At 46.8% G+C, this 21,095-nt stretch overlaps 1 protein-coding gene across 1 annotated transcript; it reads right to left on the bottom strand.

Annotated features, from left to right (window-relative positions):
• Positions 1 to 4,973: 4,973 nt before the first annotated feature.
• Positions 4,974 to 20,995, bottom strand: HPD (4-hydroxyphenylpyruvate dioxygenase). Its single transcript, XM_044673390.1, has 14 exons — positions 20,910 to 20,995; positions 20,691 to 20,717; positions 18,462 to 18,524; positions 17,832 to 17,936; positions 16,331 to 16,373; positions 15,235 to 15,317; positions 13,113 to 13,202; positions 12,316 to 12,419; positions 11,665 to 11,742; positions 9,056 to 9,218; positions 7,094 to 7,165; positions 6,556 to 6,678; positions 5,488 to 5,604; positions 4,974 to 5,317 (listed from the first exon to the last, which is right to left on the bottom strand). Exons 1-14 carry the CDS (start codon positions 20,910 to 20,912, stop codon positions 5,201 to 5,203), a joined length of 1,188 nt encoding a protein of 395 aa, XP_044529325.1. The 5' UTR covers positions 20,913 to 20,995; the 3' UTR covers positions 4,974 to 5,200.
• Between the last annotated feature and the right edge of the window lie 100 nt (positions 20,996 to 21,095).

The following is a 21,095-nucleotide window of genomic DNA, read 5'->3' as shown; positions in this document are numbered from 1 at the left end:
AGATCCAGATCACCATAACAGATATAATGAGCACATGCTGTTGGAAAAATGGCACCAATCGACTTGCTCAATATAGGATTGCCATGAAGCTAAGCACAATAAAATGAGGCATATCTATAAAACATCGGGGTACTATTATGATGAATACAACATGAATAAATCATAAAAGGAATGACCAGAAAATGATGCAAGTATCCTTTTAGTTAATAGCTCCAAACTCACAGAACCAGGACTTTAAGAAACCTCCCAGGTAGGTCACCTAGTCCAACTCTTTCATTTTGCAGATGAAGAAAATCTGTTGAGAAGGAACAGAGGAAAGTGTCAAATGTTTAATAGTCCTTTTCAGTGCATGTAAAATGAATGTTTCTTTCATGAACTATAAATCTGCAATTTACTGCTTTGAAATAAAAGTAGAAATCAGCATCATGATCAACATGTCTTTATTAGACTCAAAAAATTTAGAGCTTAGGGGAACTGTGAGATTATTTAATCCATTTCTCTCATTTTATAGATGACAAAACAAGACCTTTAAGGCACAGTGACTTATTCAAGGTCACAGATTCCTCTATATCACTACAAGATTGGTATTTCTTTTTTTTTTAAGCCTTACCTTCCATCTTAGAATTGATACTGTATTGATTCCAAGGCAGAAGAGTGGTAAGGCAATAGGGGTTAAATGATTTATCCAGAGTCAGGGTCACACAGCTAGGCAGTATCTGAGGCCAGATTTGAACCTAGGACCTTCCATCTCTAGGTCTTGTTCTCAATCCACTGAACCCATCCAACTGCTCCCCAAAATTAGTATTTCTTAAAGTCTGACCTTGTGACTGTCTTGATCAAGAAGGTCAGTAGCTTTTTATTGCCTTGAGAATAATAAAATATGAGATCTTAGGCTTGGTATTTAAAGCACTTCACATTCGATCTATCATTTTATTCCATGAACTACTTTCAGAATATACTAGTGGCAGCACCAGCATCAGTACTGGCATCATTTGCCTCATTTGCATCACTATCATCATCATCATCATCACCACCACCATCATCATCATCAACATCACCATCATCACCATCATCACCATCATCATCATCATTACCACCACCATCATCATCATCACCACCATCATCAGTCTCCTTCACCTCCTACTCCTTTTTACTCCTCCCTCTTCTCTTCTTTTTCCTTTAATACACATTCTTTGTTTCCAGGGGTTATCTCTGTTTAATTCAAAGTATTTATTAACAATTCATTATGCATCCATCTCTATGCTAGGTGCTGGGGATACTAAAAGGAGAGCATTGCCCTCAGTCTTCACATCAACCATGGGAGATAAAGACCTTTAACTATTGTTATTCCCATATTTCAGATAAGGACACTAAGGCAAACAGAAGTGAAGTAACTTGCCCAGAGTCAAACAGCTGGGAAATATCTGAGGCTGGGTTTGACCTCAGGTCTTTTCAACTTCAGCCTATGTGTTCTATGTACACTCCCCCAGTTTCCCTGTATTTACCATTCCAGCCACAACTCTTTGCCTTTGCATAGTTGTTCCTCCATACCTCTGGCTTTTGGAATATCTAACTCCACTTTAGATTCCACTCTTGTGACATCTTCTCTATTAAGCCTTTTAGGTTTCTCTGGATTATTATTGATTTCTCTCACATTTCTGAAGTCACTTGACACTGAATCACCTATACATGTGTTCTTTCCTCTAGACAAATATAAGTTCTTTGCGGGTGAGGACTGAGGGCAATCATTTTATTCTTTGTATCCCCAACAGCCAGCATAGTGACTGATACATAATGAATTCTTAATATATAGTTTGATTTAAACATAAATGACTTCTGGAAGTTGGAGGATAAGTATTAGAGGAACATAAGTACTAGAACATTCCACCAATATGGAAAGAATTTTAAGTATGCTTCTAGCAATAGACTATATCAAATATGCACAAACAAGCCTAGATATTCAGGAAGAAAGGTTTATTTTCCTAAGTGATGAATTTTCCTGGAAATTCCATGAAATAAAATCAAACCAAAATAACTCTTGGACACATACATTCCCTAGACACAATAGCAGAGGGGTAGAAAAAAGGGGGACAATGCTAACAAATATTTTTAGATCTACAAAAAGTAACCTGTTGGCACCCTATCATAAGATCTTCTTCCAATGAACAATGAGCTGATTTGCTACCAAAGGAACTAAACCATAACATAACTGACTTTCTCCCTAGATATGAAACTGGAAAACAAAAATTTGCCTCTTAAGGAAAAGATGGCTTCTCAAAGGGGTAAATAAAGAGGTTGGCTTTATCATGCAACTAAAGGGATCAAAACACATAATTTGTGGAACCCTTAGTCATCTATTTTATGGTGATTATATACCAATATTATATATACAGGAGAAAACAGGAGAACAATTTTAAGTACTTGGCATAATCCTTCTAGTCAAGTAAAGATATATTTCTATATTCAGTTACTTTCATGTAAAGTAAGTAAAAAATGTTGGGAAATATGTTTCAATGACTTTGGCATAAATATGGGCTTACAACATCATTTTTGTAGGAACATAATCACTTACATTACAGGGCTTATATGCCTATGTTGGATTTAGAAAATTATTGTTTTTGTTGTTTTATTTGTTCATCATTCATTTTCAATGAGGATCAATGACATCATAGGGTGATGTCTTGACTTGCAAGAGAATTGGATTTAAATAAGGAAGAGGTGCACAGTCATTAGCCTCGTTTTCTCTTCCAGAGTCATCAAAGATCAGTGGCAAGGCAAAAGTCAGGATGACTGGTGATAGCCCAAGATGCAGTGGATGACCCTGGTATCTTCAGTGTCCGACCAAGCTTCGAACACTCCACAGGACCTACTTTCACCAATTTCATGATCTTTGGAACATATTGGTCTCATCTAGGGGACATTTTTATATGCTTGGGGTAGACATCCCTCAACTCACTAATGGCTTATGAGGCTGCCGCTCATGTTACAGCTTCTTGGGGTCACAAATAAGAGTTGAGGGACACGTAGACACCAAAGGTGGATGAGCAACTCTTAAAAAATCTTGGCAACTCCTCACATCAAATGTGCTAGTCCTATTTGAACATCTCATTATGTACTGGATAGAAGATGGAGCGCTAGAGAAAATCTATCAAGTACTTCACAAAATATTCCTAATCAAGTCACTTTATATCAGGATATTCAATGACTTTAATGTAAAGAAAATGAAGAACAGAGCACTAGAGAAAATCTATCAAGTACTTCACAAAATATTCCTAATCAAGTCACCTTATACCAGGATACTCAATGAATTTAAGGTTAAGAAAATGAAAATTAGGCTAGAAAATATGATTTGGAAGCATCAAGAGGATAAGGCTTCTTTTTAGTCTACTCACATGTTTTCTAGCTATATAAATTGCCTTTTGCCTTGTCTACAGTGGTGTGGTTATGGAAATACTGAGAGAAATACTGAGAGAAAATACTGAGAGAAGCCAAATAACTCAAAACGAAATAAGAGGTTGTATGGTGGACTGAGTATGATGTAGCATATTATTCATTAAATATTATAAATTAATACGAGAAGGGCTACAAAAAGTATTATCTAAAAAGGGTATGATAAAAAAGGTTGGTCGGTCAAAAGCAAAGCATAGCAGATGTAACTTCTGACAGTTTGGCTGATATCTATAATATAATTAAGAAAGACATAAAAATCTTCTAGTATGTTGGGTGGATCATCTTTGGAAAAATTATGGAAGGGAATCAAGAAGAATCACAGAGGATGAGAAAGAATGGGGTGAGTAGCAAACTCCAAAAATGGATAGAGTACCTAATAGTAAGATCATGGACCCACTTGAGACTTAAAATATATTGCATAACTAAATATTAAATATAGTGCCCTATTGAGAGCAAAAAAAGTGGCATATTGTTTCATTTTAATATTGAAGAATACAAATTTAAGAAAGGGAAATATGCTATGATTTGTATACTGTTGGTTCAATTCAGTTCAGTATTATGCACCTACCAGGAGAAGAAAAGGCAATTGAATTTGTTATTTACCAACTAGGGATTTGGAACTGAGTGAAGAAATAAAGGAAGGAAGGAAGGAAGGAAGGAAGAAATAAAGGAAAGGAGGAAGAAAGAAATAAAGGAAGGAGAGAAAGAAAGGAAGGAAGGAAGGAAGAGAAAGAGAGAGAAAGAAAGGGAGAAAGAAAGAAAAAAGAGAGAGACAGAAAAAAGAGAGAAAGAGAGAAAGAGAGAGGAAATGAAAAAAGAGGAGAGAGAGAAGGAAAAAAGTAAAAAGAGAGCAAAAAAAGAAAAAGGGAGAGAAAAAGAAAGAAAAGAAAGGGAAAGTGGACAGAAAGAGAAAGAAGGAAAGAAAGAAAAATGAGAAAGAGAGGAGATGGAGAAAATATTAATGTAATTGTTATTTAGCCATTTCAGACTTGTTCAACTCCCGTGCCTTGTTTGGGGTTTTCTTATTAATGAGGCGGACTAAGCTCAGAAGTATGCCTTGCATAATTTCCCCCCCAGAGGGCTGGTTGTTAAACATTTACCAGCACCCCTCTGCTTCTAGCCCCAGCTCTTGTGGACTTCACTATGTCTATAATTATGTGGTTCTGGGGATCGAAATTGAGGCCAGGCCGGGTGAGATAGGAAGGCTCTGGCCTCCCTGGACAGCTCCTCCAGGGAGAGAGCTCCTCTGAGGGGATATCAGGGCGCTCTGCCCTCCCCGGACTTTGCTGGCTGGCCCTAGGGGCCACCCACCCTAAGCCTCCATCCAGCTTGCCGTGGCCCAGCCTTGTCCGAGCCTGACCTCTAGCGGTCTCGCGGTGCCCCTACACTGCCAGCTCTTTGCTATTCCGGACAGCAGGTTGAATGCAGCGCTCGGGAGTGGAGCCTGGCCAGGCTGGTTGCACAGAGCTAGGGAGGCAGGTTTGGACCACGGCGCCAAATCCAGACTCGGTTCTCAGACATGCCATGGTCTAATGCACTTTATTATTTCCCCTGACCCCTGGCTGGCCCCATAGGCTCTGGGGGAGAAGCCGGGACCTGGGCCAGCCCCTCCCGGGTGCCTTCCAGCCTCCTTGGCCCTTTGGCCCCAATGGGCCTGGATCCATTCACAAGTAACTGGTGGGGCCTCACCCAAGGCCAGGCCTAGGGGCCACAGACAGCAGGAGGCAGGCCCTGCCCTCAGGGCCCCTCTCTACATGGCGAAGCCCAGGCCGTTGGGAGCCTGGTCGGTGCTGGTGAGGTTGCCCCGATTGTTCTGCTCCTCCTCAATTGCCTTAAAGAGGGAGTTGAAGTTGCCGGCACCGAAGCCCTTTGGGGAGAGAGAGGAGGAGGGAAGTCAGCCAGGGCAGGTCCGAGGCCAGGCTGCCCTGCCCCATGCCCATTGGTTTGCACTTCCGGTCTGGTCAGGTCCCTCCCCTCCTGCTGTCCTCTCCCCTCCTGAGCCCTCCCTTCCCCCTTCCCTTCCCTCCTCCTGGTCACCTGGTGGTTGTGGCGCTGGATCACCTCCAGGAAGACTGTGGGCCTGTCCTGGATGGGCTTGGTGAAAATCTGGAGCAAATAGCCCTTCTCATCATAATCCACCAGGATCTTCAATTCCTGCTCGGGGCAGAGAGGGGGACAGGGGCTGAAAGGACTGATGGGAAGACTCCTCTCCCCATTCCCTCTTTGTTCACTCCGAGGCAGGGGGATGCTCTCTTGGAGGCCCGATGTCCAGGCTTTCTGGCCTTCTGCTTCAAGGCAGCAGCAGCCCCCAGAGTCTTGCCTCCTGGGCATCAGGAGCCCCTAGAAGGCCCCTCCCCGGGCCACAGAGAGTCAAAAAACGGGCTGGGTCAGTGGTGTTCTTGGAGACTGGTTGGGGCCACCATGAAGCTGGCCTGGGCTCCACACACAACCCTGGAGAAGTTTTCATTTCACTTCCCCAGGCCTTGGTTTCCCTCTCCATAAGAAAAAAGGTTTGGACAACAGAACCTAATGTTTCTTACTGATATAAATCCGATGATCGCCTGGTTGAACCCCATCATTTAGAAAAGGGACGTGAAGGGGGAGGGATGGGACATGGGATTGGAGGGGATCTTGAGTACCCTCTTCATCTTCCTAGTAGAGGGTCCAGAGTTGGGAAGCAACCACTACAAATTCAATCCCCTCATTTTACAGATAAAGAATCAGAGGTCCAGAGAGTGTAATATGACTTGCCCAAAGTCACCCATCTAGCAAGTATGAGTCAAAGGGAGCCAGTCTTCTTAACTCCAAGTCCAGGGTTCTTTCTACCAGGCCACAATGCCTTATTCTAGGGCAAGTTTCTTTCCCTTCCTGGTCCTGACCCCTAGGGTTGGCCTCTTCTCAGGAAAGGTTTCCTTTTCCCCTGTGGCCTCTCCAGGGGTGCTCCCTCCTCAGATCAGCCTAACTGGCTGCGCTGTGACATTGGGCCCAGAAGTAAAAGGTGCCCATTATGGCTCTGCCAGGGCTAGGAAGGGCTCCGAGCAGGAAAAGGTAGTAGGGGATGGTAGGAAGGGAACAAGAAGCCCACAGGGGAAGAGAAGTACTGACCTCCAGCTTGTCTAAGTTTTCCTTCACGTGGATCTTGGCCGACTTGAGCCCTTCCCGGAGCTGCTTGTAGTAGGTGGAGGGGACACTCAGGAACTCTGTGCCTCGAGCTCTCAGATGGGTAATCTGTCCAGAGAACGTGAGATTAATCAACTGTCTCTCTCTCTCTCTCTCTCTCTCTCTCTCCCTCTCTCTCTCTCTCTGTCTCCTCTCCAGACTTCTTTCTATTCCTCTGGGAAGGGAAGGTGGGTAGAGGGGCGGAGGAACCAGCCCACAAACAAACTGGATCAACTATTCCATCCCATGTTGGAAAGCACCGAATTCTGACATTTGGGTCCTTTACCTGGAGCCCCCGTCATCCCCCTCCACCTGCCCCATCCTACCGTATATTCTTGGAGTCCCAGATGCCTGGCCCGTCCTGATTAGTCTTTTCATCCATTCCCAGCAGCCACAAAGAAATTCCCATGTGCCCTGAAAGCCCTCTACAGTCCCTCAGGAGGATTAATAGAGGGGAGACTAGGCCGGCCAGCTCCCCACTTACCGCAGAGATGATATCAGGGGTCGACAAGGCAATGTGCTGCACTCCAGCCCCTCCATAATAGTCCACATATTCCTAGAAAGACAGGCAGGTAGACAAAAAATGATGGCAGGTCCAAAGTCAGAGCCATAACTAGGCTGAGGCAACCAGAGCTTTCCCCCGGAGGGGCCAACATCTAGAAGTGCATCTTTCCGCTCCATGCCTCTGAATCTCACCTTGTCATTCCCCATCCACCTCTCCTGTGGTGTGACACAACAGCCACACACACACACACACACACACACACCGGATTTCCTCTCCCACAGTTACTGAATCAACAGTTGGATATCCTCTCCAACATTCCAACTGTTTACTTCTAATCACCGAAAGCTCTCCTAGCTACAGCTCTCTCCAAAGTTGTAGCGGATGCAGATCTAAAGGCGCTACCCATAATCCCCTTACCTAACATTCACATAGGACTTTATGGTTTGCATGAGGCTTTACAGACATCTCATTTCAGCAGTCCTGTGAGAAGTCAAGTCTGAGAGAAACATTATACCCATTTCAGAGGTGAAGAAACCAAGGCTCAGTGACGTGAAGGGACTGGCTCATAGCCACATAGTTAGCAAGTGTCAGATGTAGAATTTGAAAGCAGATTTTGGCTCCAAATCTCATCCTTGATTTGCTGTGTCCCGAACTACAAAATCTGTACCTTTTATACACCAAATAACCCGCTGGGGTCAGCTTCCAAAATTGCCCTTGATCTCACGCAAGGGATTGACCCCTCTGCTTCTTTTGTTTTGTTTTTAACCCTTACCTTCTTAGAATCAATATTAAGTATCAGCTCCAAGGCAGAAGAGTGGTAAGGGCTAGGCAGCTTAACTAGGTTAAATGACTTGCCCAAGATCACACCACTAGGGAATATCTGAAGCCAGATTTGAATTCAGGACCTCCTGTCTCTAGGTCTGGCTCTTTATTCATAGAGCCACCTCCTTACCCCAGCTCCTTTGCTTGTTAAATATTGCTTACATTGATACGTCTTTAAGGTTTGTAAAGTGCTCACAGGATCCTAGCATCAACCTTGCGAATTATCCCCATTTAACAGATGAGAATTATCTCCATTTAACAGATGAGAAACTGAGGCATAAAAAGATAAGGATGGCAAAATGCAGAGACAGCTGGACTTAAGACTCAGGGAGATCTGAGGTGTGAAAACTATTTTAGAAGCCTGCTGTGTGACTCCCAGGCAATCACTGAACTTTTTGAGCCTTAATCAATCAGCTGGCACTTATTAAGTGCCAGCAGTGTGTCAGGCACTGTACTAAATGCTGAGGATACACAGAAAGGGGGAAAACAGTCCCTGATCTCAAGGTTCTTACATTCTAATGGAGGAGACCGAAAGGAGAGCAAAGAACCCCAAAACAAACCAAAAAACTCTACATACATGTATGGGATAAAATAGAGGCAATCAGCAGAGGGCAATAATCTCTGGAACCTCAGCTTCCACGCATCAGTAAAATGGGAACAAAAACGCCCAGAATGCCTCCTTGCAGGAGGAAGATTATACCCAGAAGCTCTTTCCAAACTTTATAGTCCCATTTGAATGCTAACTCTTATTACTCTGAATAGGACTTTAAGACACTTAACCTTGTTGGGCTTCAGTTTGCTCATCTGTAAATGGATAAAGCACTGGACTTGGAGGGCTCAGGAAGACCTGAATTCGAATCCTTCCTCAGACCTTGAGCAAGCCCCTTTAACCACTCTGTGCATCAGTCTTCCCATCTGTAAAATGAGGGAGTTTGACTCAATGATCTTGAAAGTCCCTCCTAGCTATAATTCTCAGGATCTTATCCTTAGGAAGTGTCTGACTCAGGATTTGAACGCAGGTCCACAGCTTGGTAGACTGCATCACGTTGCCTTCCTTTCCCTTGCTCACTGACCCTTGGGATGGGGACGGGGAGCTGTGTGGGTGTCTCTGGGTACTACCTGGATCTGAGACTTCTTCCTGCCCATGGCAGGCTCATTGATGGGCATCTTAATGGTCTCTTCATAATTGGCCATCACGATGGATCGCAGGGAGCTGAACTCTGTATGGACCTGCTTGTCATCCACTGACCAGAAACGGTGAAACATGAGGTTCTTCGTGTACCTGGGAAAGATGGGGAAGGAAGAGCGGGGCAGCAGAACTCAGGTTCTAGTACATCCAGGAAGTATTTATTGGAGAAGGACCAGGGGACGGACTAGCAATTTTAAAGTCCAGGGAGAGAAGCAAACGATGTGTCCTCCATCAGCTTTAATGACCAAATAAGTTGGGGAGCAGGATGGGACAGGAAGAGACCCTGGGATCTCATCCCATGCCAGGAAGATGGTGCCCCTGAAGCAATCGCCTCCCATGGTCTGGGCTGACACAAAACTGATGCTGGGGAGACCCTTGCTGGGCAGGGCCAGACTGGACAAGAGCTTACCTGGCACGAGGCTCCCATCAATGAAAAAGTGCCAGCTGGTGGCTTCCTATTTCTAGCTAATTATTCTTGCCAGCTAGGTGCTAAGCTCAAGGGTTTCCAAGCTGCTAAAGGGTTGTAAATCCTAAATGAGTGTAGCTATAGGCAGGCTTCTCTACATTTTAGGATCTTGTGGCAAAGGTCCAGTCATCCCACCCTTGTTAAGGCTCTAGCCCAGTGATTCCCAAAGTGGGCGCCACCGCCCCCTAGTGGGTACTGCAGCAATCCAGAAGAGCGGTGATGGCCACAGGTGCATTGATCTTTCCTATTAATTACTATTAAAATTTAAAAAATTAATTTCCAGGGGGCTAAGGAATATTTTTTCTGGAAAGGGGGCGGTAGGGCTAAAATGTTTGGGAACCACTGATCTAGGAGCTATTAACCGACCAGGCTCTGAACACCCATAGATACTTAGAAGATTTCTAGAGCAGAAAAGGTCAGAGCTGGGAGGAACCTTGAAACATAGAACTCAGAACTGGAAGGCCTTAGGTCAGAGAATTTCAGAGCTAGGACAGGTCTTAGAATGTGGAATGTTGGAAAGAGAAGAAATTGTGGAAAGAGGAAGATGAGAGCCCCACTGCACTCTGCACCAGCCAGATCACATCTGACGAGTATTATATTGTTCTGGGTGCCATAGTTCAGGAAGGACACTGACAAGCTGAAGAGTGGCCAGAGGTGGGCAATAAGATCAGTGAAGGACCAGTTTCTTCCACTATTCTTGATATCCAGCTGCCCCCACTAGTGTGGCCTTGGGCAAGTCACTTGACCTGCTTCTGTGAAACTGTTTCTTTATCTCTAAAGGGGGCTAGGCTAGATGACTTCGGAGGTCCCTTCTGGACCTAAATCTATAATTCTTTAGCTAACATACGAGGAAGCTGAGGTCCCAGAGTTGCTCAAGGTTGTTGGAATCAGTGGCAAAGTGAGAATTTGAACCCAGATCTCCTGACTTCAAATATACTCCTCCAGCTCACTGAGTGCCTCAGCCCATGAACCTTCTCTGATTTGCCTCTTCATACTCCATTTCCCCACATCTCCTCAGCCCTGCGTCCTTTGGGGTTATTCTCAGATTATCTCCATGGGTGGATATGATCCATTTCCCCAACTAGGTCATAAGCCTCCATAGGTAAAGCTAATATCTTTCCTTCTGGCTGTCCTCCTAGAGGGCCGGAGCTACAGCTGTCTCTTGACAATAGCCTCTTATTTTATTCTAGGGTTTGGCTGAGTGACTGTTCTTTTGGTCCTGCCATTTGCATTCTGGGGAATTATAAGAGGGACAAGGAATAGTTTTCACCTGATGGGTGAAAAGAGACAGAAAAGAACTAAAAGGGGGTCAGCTGGGTGACTCAGTAGATGGAGATCCAGGCCTAGAGACAGGAGGCCCTGGCCTCGGACATTTCCTAGCTTGTGTGACCCTGGACAAGTCACTTGACCCCCATTGCTAAGCCCTTACCACTCTTCTGTCTTGGAACCAATACACAGCATTGATTCCAAGATGGAAGGTGGGAGTTTAAAAAAAAAGACTATAAGAAGGAAAGAGGCCCAGATGAGAGGCTAGAGTCGGGTCAAGGTTCCTGAGAGGCAGGGACTGTCCATGTCCAGGCACAAGGCCCTGCACAGAGCAGACATTCACTCATATTTGTTGAGGGGAGGGATAAATAGAGTGGCAGATAGATGGGTGGATGGATGGATGGATAGATGGATTGGCAGAGAGGTGGGTGAGTGGATGGCCGAACAGATGGATGAGCAGATGGATGGACCAGTGGAGGGATTTATAGATAGAAAGACGGAGAGCTAGGTGGATGGCTGGATACATGGTTGGCAGATGGGTAAATAGGTAGACAGATGGAGAGATGGACAGGTAGACAAATGGATGGATGGATGCATAGATAGATGGATAGGCAAAAAGGTGGATAAGTAAAGGAACGGATGGAGAGATGGACGGCTAGCCGGCACATTCCTTTGGACTCCTATTTTTCTCTACTTAAAATCTAGCCGAGGCGGACTGGAACAAAGGTCAGAGGCCTGGGCCTGTGCAGAGAAGTTTGTTGCTATGGATGAGAGGAAGTTAGGGGGCCGCCCCACTCAACTGCTCACCATTCTGCTACTGGCACCATCTCCTGGTCAGGCTGATTCCCCACGACATGGTCGATCATATTCAATTTGCACTCTGGCCTAGAAGAAGGAAGGGATTCTAAGGGAGATGAGGTGGCTACCCCGCCGCAGCCTTCGGCCCTGGAATGTCAGAGTGGGAAGGGACCCCAGAGACGCTTGGTTCCATCTTTTCATTTGACCCATGGGGAAACTGAGGCCCAGATACTCTGGGTCAGTGAGCATGTATGAAACTAACCTCTGGACCTCCAGAGAGCCCTCCTTGCTCTTGCCTCATGGTTCCACTCAGCTCCTGGGCCAGAGCTTTCTTGCTTGGAGAGTGGAAGAGTCTGCCTTCATCTCTGCCCCTTTATAGCTGACATCCCCAGAGCCCCAAACCATCTTCATCCCATCCAAATGCCCAGTGAGACAGCAAGGCCTACATGGCATGGCCATCTTCTCTGCTCCCCACTCTCCCACCCCTACAGCCACCTCCCCCACTGCTTTTGGCTTCTTGGCCTTGGGTGAGGTCAGTTCCCTTCCCCGGCCCATTTCCTCATCTATAAAGCAAGGACATAGGACTATGGGGCTATGTCTCTGGGGTTCCTTCCGGCTGGAAAGACAGGATCCCAATGTGGGATGGGGGGAGCTACTCACAGCTTAGAAAGCAAGGGGTCCTGGAAGAGAGGGGCTGAAAAGCCAGGCAGGAAGGGTCCGGTGTAATTCAGTTTCTCCACCAGGGTGTGGGTAGTGTCTCCATACTGTGGGCACAAACCGCACACTGGGTTTAAACCCTCTGAAAGAAGTGATTCTGCTTCCTCAGAAGCCCCCAGTCCCATACCACTACGACCTGAGCTCTCCTTTCTCCTCTTGCTCCCGTTTGTTTTATTTAAGCCCTCACCTTCCATCTTAGAATCAACACTGTGTATTGGACCTAAGGCAGAAGAGTGGAAAGGGCTAGGCAATGGGGGTTAAGTGACTTTCCCAGGGTCACACAGCTAGGAAGTGTCTGGGGTCACATTTGAACTCCTGTCTCCAGGCCTGGCTCTCTATCCACTGAGCTACCCAGCTGCCCCTGACTATTTTACTTTTTTCTGTGATTCCTACAGGGCCTGGCACATAGTAGGCACATTGTTGGTGTTTACTTGTTGATTGGTTTTATATAAGTGTTTGACTCTCTTGTTTCTCCAACTACTGAAGGATTATTGGTTATGGCAACACCCTCTAAATTTGTCGCACAGGGGCAAAGCCCCAGTTGTCATACCCTAGTTATAGCTCTAGGGTGAGGTACTAGAATGGGGGTGAATGAGAAAGAATTTGGCTACCAGTGCCACCTCCCCACTATCCCAATGGACTGAGAACAGTAGGGGGAGAGGAGAAGGATTTCTGACCGAGAGTCCTAGGGGGTAGGAAGGGTCTGATTGCCCAGCGAGCAGAGCTCAGCATATACTCACCGTCTGCAGTACGGCAAACTTCACCCTTCCAAACTTGTCCTGTTCTATCCACGGCTCCTTCACGATGATTGCACCTCTTTCCCGGGCTTTCTGTGTCGGGGATCATAGCGCTTATCTTGAGAACCTGGCTTCTTCTTGCCCTACTCTACAACCTGGTCTAGGACAACCCTGGGCAACTCATTCATGGGATACCAAACACCAGACCCAGAACAACTTTCTTAGGCTTTCTTGAGCCAGAACTGGGCCACCATAACCCTGCCAGCCCATGTTCCGAACCTCAACAGAAGCTCTCCAGGAAAAAGCGCCATCTACCATCGCTGTATCTGAGATTGTTGTTGAGTCATGTGTGTGAACTACTCTGACAGAGATACTGGAGTGGTTTGCCATTTCCTTCTCCAGCCCTTTTGACATATGGGGAAACTGAGGCAAACAGGGTTAAATGACTTGCCCAAGATCACACAGCTAGTTTACCATTTCCTTCTCCAGCTCATTGGACAGATGGGAAAAAGGAGGCAAACAGAGCTAAGTGACTTGCTCAGGGTCGCACAGCTAGCAAGAGCCTGAGGCCAGATTTGAACTTGGGTCCTCCTGAATTCAGTCCTAGAGATCTATCCACTGTGCCACCTAGCAGCCCCACTTGGAGATGACCTTCCACCTGCTCTGAATATACCTTGTATGTACTGTACAGTTTTTTACATGCTGCCTTCCTTGAGCTCCTTGAGGGCAGGGACGATATTTTGGCCTTTCTCTGTATCTCCAAGGCGTAACATATAGTTAGCACTTAATAACTGCATATTGACTAACTGTCCGGTGTGTGTATAGGGGAGGATTAAGAGGTTGTGGCGACGGGGCATCACACCGCCAGCGCCTGAGTCGGAGGCCAGAGGTCAAACTGGAACCTAGTGTTCAGACTCTAGGACTTGCTTTTTAAACACTGCGTCACAATGGGAATGGCAAGTATTCTTATTCCCATTTTACAGAAAAGGAAACTGAGGGTTAGGGAGATGAAGTGACTTGCCCGGGGTCACATAGCTAATATGGGTCAGAGGCCAGATTTGAACCCAGTCTTCCCAAGAAATCGAGTACTCTCACTCACTGTTACCCAGACATGCGTAACTATCATTCAGCACCTAATTGAATGAAGAAAGAACACTGGTTTTGAAATGGGAGGATCTGGGTTCTATCACTACCTGGGATTTCTGGGGTCTCAGCTTCTTCCTCTGTAAAATCAGAGGATGGGACTCAGTGGACCTCACGATTCTATAATTGCCCCGTTCAAATTGCTTACCATCTCCAAATGAGGGGAGGGAAGGGAGGGAAGGAGATGGTTTAGATCTTATAATTTTAGAAAACATGTTAACATTTATTATTATTATTATTTTTTAATAAAACCCTCACCTTCCATCTTGGAATCAATACTGTGTATTGGTTCCAAAGCAGAAGAGTGGTAAGGGCTAGGCAATGGGGGTTAAGTGACTTGCCCAGGGTCACACAGCTGGGAAGTGTCTAAGGCCAGATTTGAACCCACGACCTCCCATCTCTGGGCCTGGCTCTCCATCCACTGAGCCACCCAGCTGCCTCTGTTAACATTTATTATTACATGTAACTGGGAAAATAAAATATCTGTGAGTAAAACAAAGATTCTATCATTAGGGGCAGCTAGGTGGCATAGAGGATGGAGCATTAGATTTAGAATTGGGAGGGTCTGGATTCAAATATGACCTTGGACACTTCCTAGCTGTGTGACCTTGGGTAAGTCACTTTGCCTGGATGTTGCTTCTCTGTCTTATAGATGTTACTAAGAAAGAAGTCAAGGATTAACAAAAAAGATTATAAGATCAGTCAATTTCTCTGGGCTTTAGATGTAAACTGAGGGCAGGGATGGCATTTCTAACTCAGTGACCTTCTGAAGGGGGACGTGGCAACTGATCAATCAGTCTACGTGCATTAAGTACTTTTCAATGTGTCATGCCTGGTAATAATCCTGGAGATACAAAGGAAGGAGCTGACATTCTGATGGGAAAGGAAAGGGTCCACAGAACAGCCGTGGGTGCTCCCTGGAGTCCTAACTGGCCCAGGGGAGATGAAAGGACCCCCCCCCTTCCCTACCTCCTCCACTCACCTGAACAATGTAGTCACAGTCTTCCACCTCGAAGGAGATGTCCTTCACCCCATCGCCATGTTTTACCAGGTGGTCACCCATCTCTGTGGGAGGAGAGGGAGAGAACACCCATGAGCCCTCAGGCCTGCTGACAGGAGGCTTCCCCAGCCTTGAGCCTCCTCCCTGGACACTCAACACACCCTCTGCCCACTTCCACCCCCCACCCCCCACCCCAAGGGCTCTAGCCTTTTGTATTATTTTATTTTTGAATTTGGCAAAATTAATTAATTAAGACTATTTTCCCATGGTTCCATGACTCATGTTCTCTCCCTCCCCTCCTCCTAACCCCATCCCGTAGCCAACGTGCAATTCCACTGGGTGTTACGTGTGTCATTGATCAAGAGCTATTTCCATATTATTGATATTTGCACTGGGGTCCTCATTTTTTGTTTTTTTTTTAATTTGGAAATCTTCAATTAATTAATTAATTAAGACTATTTTCCCATGGTTCCATGATCCATGATTCCCCCTCCCGTAGCCAATGCACAATTCCCCTGAGTTTTACGGATGTCATTGATCCAGACCTATTTCCATATTATTAGTATTTATCCATATTATTAGTATTTGCACTTGGGTGCTCTTTTTTTAATTTGGACATCTTTATTTAATTAATTGATTTAGAGGACTCTCACCTTTTAAAAAATTCTTTTATTTTTACTTAAAAAAAAAACCCAACCCTGAAAACCCTGAACATCTGTCTTAGAATCAATAGCAAGTATCAGTTCCAAGGCAGAATAATAACAAGGGCCAGGCAATTGAGGTTAAATGCCACCCAACTAGGAAGTATCCAAGACCAGATTTGAACAGGGGACTTCCCCTCTCCAGGCCTGGCTCTCATCCACTGAGCCACCCAGCTGCCCCAACCCTGACCTTTTTTTTTTTTTTTTAACCCTTACTTTTCCGCCTTAGAATCAATACTGGGTATTGGTTCTAAGGCAGAAGAGTGGTCAGGGCTAGGCAATGAGGGTGAAGTGACTTGCCCAGGGTGACACAGCCAACTCTGGTCTTTTAAATACAGCTTCCAAGGAGAGCCCCAGGCCAACGGGGACTCCCTCACCTTTGTTTCCGGGGTTGAGAGCAGAAGAGAAGATGAACACAATCTAGGCAAAAGAAGAGAGAAAACAATAGTGAGGTTTCTTTACTGGACCTCATCTTCTCTCACTGCCAAGTGGGCATCAGAAAATGCAGATGGAGTGGAGGATGTGTTGGTTCCACCAAACCCTGCCCGGGCTGTGGGCGAACATATCCCTCCACGTCCCCAAAGACCATCCAGAAGCTCTTCTCCCGCTTTCCCCTGGGAGGGAAGACCTAGCCACCTGGGACACTGAATGGATTGTCTTCACTGAGCACAAGTTCTCTCTCTAGGCCTGTATCACACAGACATGGAGGAAGGAGAGGGAGGAGAGATGCTGTGGGCCATAAGAAATGACCTCAGCCTCCGAGGATCTCCTCGTCTAGTGAGCCAAATTCAGCAGACGTTTACTAAGCACCTCTAATGTGCCAGGCACTGTGCTAGGCTCTAGACAGAGGAGGAGCCATCTGGCCCAGAAGGAATTTACATTCTATGATGATCTTGGTCAAGGTCATGGTGGTCATGAGCCTTCCTGGCCATGGGAGGGGGGAACACCCCCGAGATTCGCCACGAAGGAAGCTAGGGATTCCCAAAATTCCCTCCACCATACTGTGACTCTGCATGATCAGAAACCCAAGTCCTGGAGTTGTAAGGTAAATAAATATACATACAAAAACTATTCAAAGTTAGCAAAAGTAACTTCAGAAAGGAAGTGGGATACTAGCTAACAAGGAAATCAGAAAAGGATGATGGGAGGAGACGGCACCTGAGCTGCAGCCTTAAAGGAAGCAAGAGATTCCAATTCTTAGAAGTGAGGAGGAAGAACACTCCAGGCTGGGGGGACAGACTGCCTCGGTAAAGACACAGAAGTGGGGGATTAATTAAATGAATGTGTGCCAAGCACTGTGCTAGGTCCTGGGGACACCAATATAAAACTAGCATTCTGGGAACAGCTAGGAGGCACAGTGGATAGAAAACCAGACCTGGAGTCAGGAAGACCTGGGTTCAAATGTGGCCTCAGGTACTTCCCAACTGTATGTCCCTGGGCAAGTCACTTACCCCCATTGCCTAGCCCTTGCTGCTCTTCTGCCTTAGAATTGATACTAATGCAGAAGAAGATAAGGATTTTTTCAAAGGTGACATTCTGGGTGTGTTCAAAGATATATAAGGTGCCAGGTCTGGAGTCTTTGTATTTCCACTGCCAGCACACAGTAGGTGCTTAATAAATACTTGTTGACCAGTTTGATTGCTCTACCCCAGTTCCCTTATTTTACTTCTACTCGCCTACATTTCATAAGTCTTTCTCGTTTGCAAGGCAAGTCATGTATATTATATCTTCAATTTAGGAACATTCTTTTAGGGGAAGGGAAGGGAAACCGAGATCCTGAAAGGAGAGAGAATTGGCCCAAGGTCACTCAGGGGAAGTGGGGGTGGGGGGACACCACCAGGGTTCCACATCCTCTCCTGGCAGGCTAAAGCCACTCACCTTGCCTTGTTTCACCACATGGGATGCCACCTCTCTGGAGCCAGTCTCCAGACCCCGGTAGGCCAATGGGGAGAAGCCCATTTTGTTACAGTAGAAAGAAGCTGCCTAGGGGAGGTACAAGGGAATCAGAGCTCAGGATCCAGGACCAGAGCATCCTGGGGCCAGGGCAGACGTCACAGGCTCCCATTAGGGAGACAACCAGAAACATACTTCTAGTGTCCTTAATGGCCCCCACAGGCTGGAATTCTCCCATTACCCTGTTTGGGGTTCTTGGGTCCTAGTGGCCTACGGATACTCTGGACTGGGCAGGGGGCAGTTCTGCCAGCTGACCCTGACCCTGGCAGATAAACTGCCCAACCCTGGGCCCAATTGCATAAGGCCTTCGCCTCCCTCCCCTCAGCCTCCTTCCTCCCCCACGGGTTCAAACACCAGCCTGGCTATCTCCACGTGTCTGATCCTCCCCTCCTAGGAACCTATCAGGAGTCTAGGTAGAGCCATGCCCCTTGCTCTAGGGACCAAGGGAGACCCCCTCCTTGTCCTCTGCCCTTGTCTCCCCTTCCAAGCTCTCCTCCTGCTTGCTCCCTTTCTCTTGGGGGTGTCCCACCCACACTCCCTCAGACTCATACACACCTGTTTGGCATTTCCAACCCAGAAGGTGATTGAGTGGAAGTGAAGAAACCGGCCTCCGGGGGGCTGTGTGGGAATAAGGACAGAGGGACAGAATTCAGGAAGCCAGGAAGTCTCTGGACCCCTAGAAGGGGCACCTCACCCTTGGCAGGGTGGCATAGGAGAGAGCTAGAGTCAGAGCTAGAAAGGATCCCCAAAAGTAACCAACTCAACCCTTTCTTTCTTAGAACTGAAAGCCTAGGTTCAGAGACAACAGTGGCAGTTAGGTGGCCCACTAATTAGTAAACACTGGACCTGGATGGAAGACCCGAGTTCAAAATCTGTCTTTGGATACTTACTGGTGGTGTGACCCTGGGTAAGTCTCTCTCCCTCTCTCTCTCCCTCTCCCTCTTCCTCCCCCTCTCTCCTCTCCTCTCTCCCCCCTCTCCTCTCTCTCTCTCTCTCTCTCTATCTCTCTCTCTCTCTCTCTCTCTCTCTCTCTCCTCCTCTCCTTCTCCCCTGCCCCTCCCCCATTTCTGCATCTGTAAAATGGGTATGATAGCGACATCCATCTTTCAAGGTTGTTGTCAGGATCACAACGAAGTAATCTTTGTAAAGCCCTTTGCCACCCGTAAAGAGCTCTATAAATGGCAGCTTTTATCATTAAGTGACTTTTGCCAGGTTCTAGTGAGTTAATGGAAGGGCCAAAGGTAGAACCCAGAACTCCTGACCTTATACCTGTTCCCTGATGGGAGTACAGCTGTGCAGCCTGTTTTGGGGGGGGGGCAGGACAGGCAAGATTAGGGTCAGAGCTGGGTATGTTGCCATATTAAGCATGCTAGAGCCAGGGGAGTCGGAACTCCAAGATCAGACATCCCAGGGTAAAAGGGAGACCCCATTCTAGATATCCTTTAAGAGGTCCGGAGAAGAAAATTCAGAGCTGGGAATCAGGAATAATCTGGATATGAATCTGGTCTCACAGAAACATTTCTTTTTTAAATCCTCACCTTCCTTCGTAGAATCAATACTATGTATCGGTGCTAAGGCAAAAGAGTGGTAAGGGCTAGGCAGTGGGGTTAAGTGACTTGCCCAGGGTCACACAGCTAGCTATGTACCTTTGGGCAATCCATTTCCTTGTGAGAGGCCCCCTTATAATCTGTAAGATAGAGAGCCCTGTTTTGAGGCTCAAAGGACCTATGTCCTTGGAAAGCCTTAAAGTCCCAGGGAAATGGAGGCTATTCTGAGAATCCCACAATTCTCTTTCTGATTCTGTCAGATCAGAAAACTACTCCGTGCCCAGAGTCCCAGAATGCCCCAGCCTAACCAGGACCGGGCAGCAGGGTGAGAGGCCGGCTTCTTCTTCTTTGGAAAGCACCTCTCCCTCACCACCACCTCCACTTCCCTGAAGGGCAGTATAAAATAATCATAATTTGCATTTCTATAATACTTGACTTTCCCTAAATTACCAGTTGAAGTAAGGAGTACAATTATTATCATGCCCCTTCTACAGAGCAGGAAATCAAGGTCCCCTAGAGAGGAAGGGACTTCCTTAATATCACACAGCCACCACTGGAGCACGATTTGAACCCTGACTCAAATTCCAATACCCAGTCTGCTGAACGGTACCGTCCCATCCCTCCACAGAGAATAACCAGGGACGATTAGAGTCAGATGTTCCAAAGGACCTCCTCAAAGTGAAGAGTATGACTTGATGACGTGCGTCTATTGGTCAGGGACACTGGACAAAGTTTTAGGGGAAAAGAAATCTGTTTTCGAGGGGGATGGGGCAGGAAAATTCTGCCCAGAGGTGGGGGCATGAACATGAGGCTCCCCACAGGACAGGTAACAGGTGATCCTAGGTAAGACATTCAATTTGGAGGCAGAAGACTCAAATTCAAATCCTGCTCTGTTTATTCTCTGAATGCCTTTAGATAAGTGGCTCCTCTCTGGGCCTCAGTTTCTTCGTCTCTAAAAGAAGGGCACAGACTGGAGGACTTTTAAGAGTTCTCATTCTTACACCCCTCTCTCCTCCAGCTTGTTGGGGTGCTGTCATCCCCGGCCCCATCTGGGTGACCCTTAGTGATTCCCTAGTTCCCCGTCTTGCCTGTTCACGATGGCACCCGACAGAGCTCCAGCATTGCTTCCTGGTGACAGCAAACACTACAGAGTTCCGTCAAGCTGACTGGGACGTGTAATGCCCTGAGTGGCTCACCCATGACACCTCCCCTCCCGCCATTCCCAGCCCTTCCTCACCTTCTCTCCTCGGTCTGTGTAAGTTGTCTAAGAAGAAAGAAACAATCAATCAGACTCGGAGCCTCAGCCCCAGTGCCCACATTGCTTGGGGAAGTCCCACTCCCAATCCCGCCACCGGGCACTGGCAACAACCCATGGAGTCATCACGGGGGCAGAGGAAGGGGATGCCCGTGGCTCGCTGGCCCCCTCAGGCCTCCACCAGCCCGTTGAGGCACTTACCATGATAGGAGAGCTCAGGAGACCAGAGCAGGGCTGGCTCTCTTTGTCAGTGTTCACCAAGACTCTCCCCTCCCAGACACTCCAGCCGAAGTGGCAGCCGAAGGGTTTTAAGTGGAGTGTGCCCCTCCTGGGTCCGCCCCCCTATCCGCCCAGTGGAGTTAGATTTGGACAGTGTGTCAAAGCCCC

The sequence above is a fragment of the Gracilinanus agilis genome, chromosome 1 (genome assembly GCF_016433145.1).
Source record: "Gracilinanus agilis isolate LMUSP501 chromosome 1, AgileGrace, whole genome shotgun sequence".
Taxonomy (NCBI): Eukaryota; Metazoa; Chordata; class Mammalia; order Didelphimorphia; family Didelphidae; genus Gracilinanus; species Gracilinanus agilis.
Note: the sequence above shows the minus strand (reverse complement) of the source record. Positions and strands in the feature narration are given on the sequence as shown.

What these genes read in the sequence shown, in the direction of transcription:
- HPD (XM_044673390.1), bottom strand. An exon ending in ATGGTGCCAGTAGCAGAATG is followed by an intron (nt 9,219 to 11,664) that starts GTGAGCAGTTGA and finishes CATCTTTCCCAG; the next exon opens with GTACACGAAGAACCTCATGT. An exon ending in CCCCTGATATCATCTCTGCG is followed by an intron (nt 6,679 to 7,093) that starts GTAAGTGGGGAG and finishes TTCTCTGGACAG; the next exon opens with ATTACCCATCTGAGAGCTCG.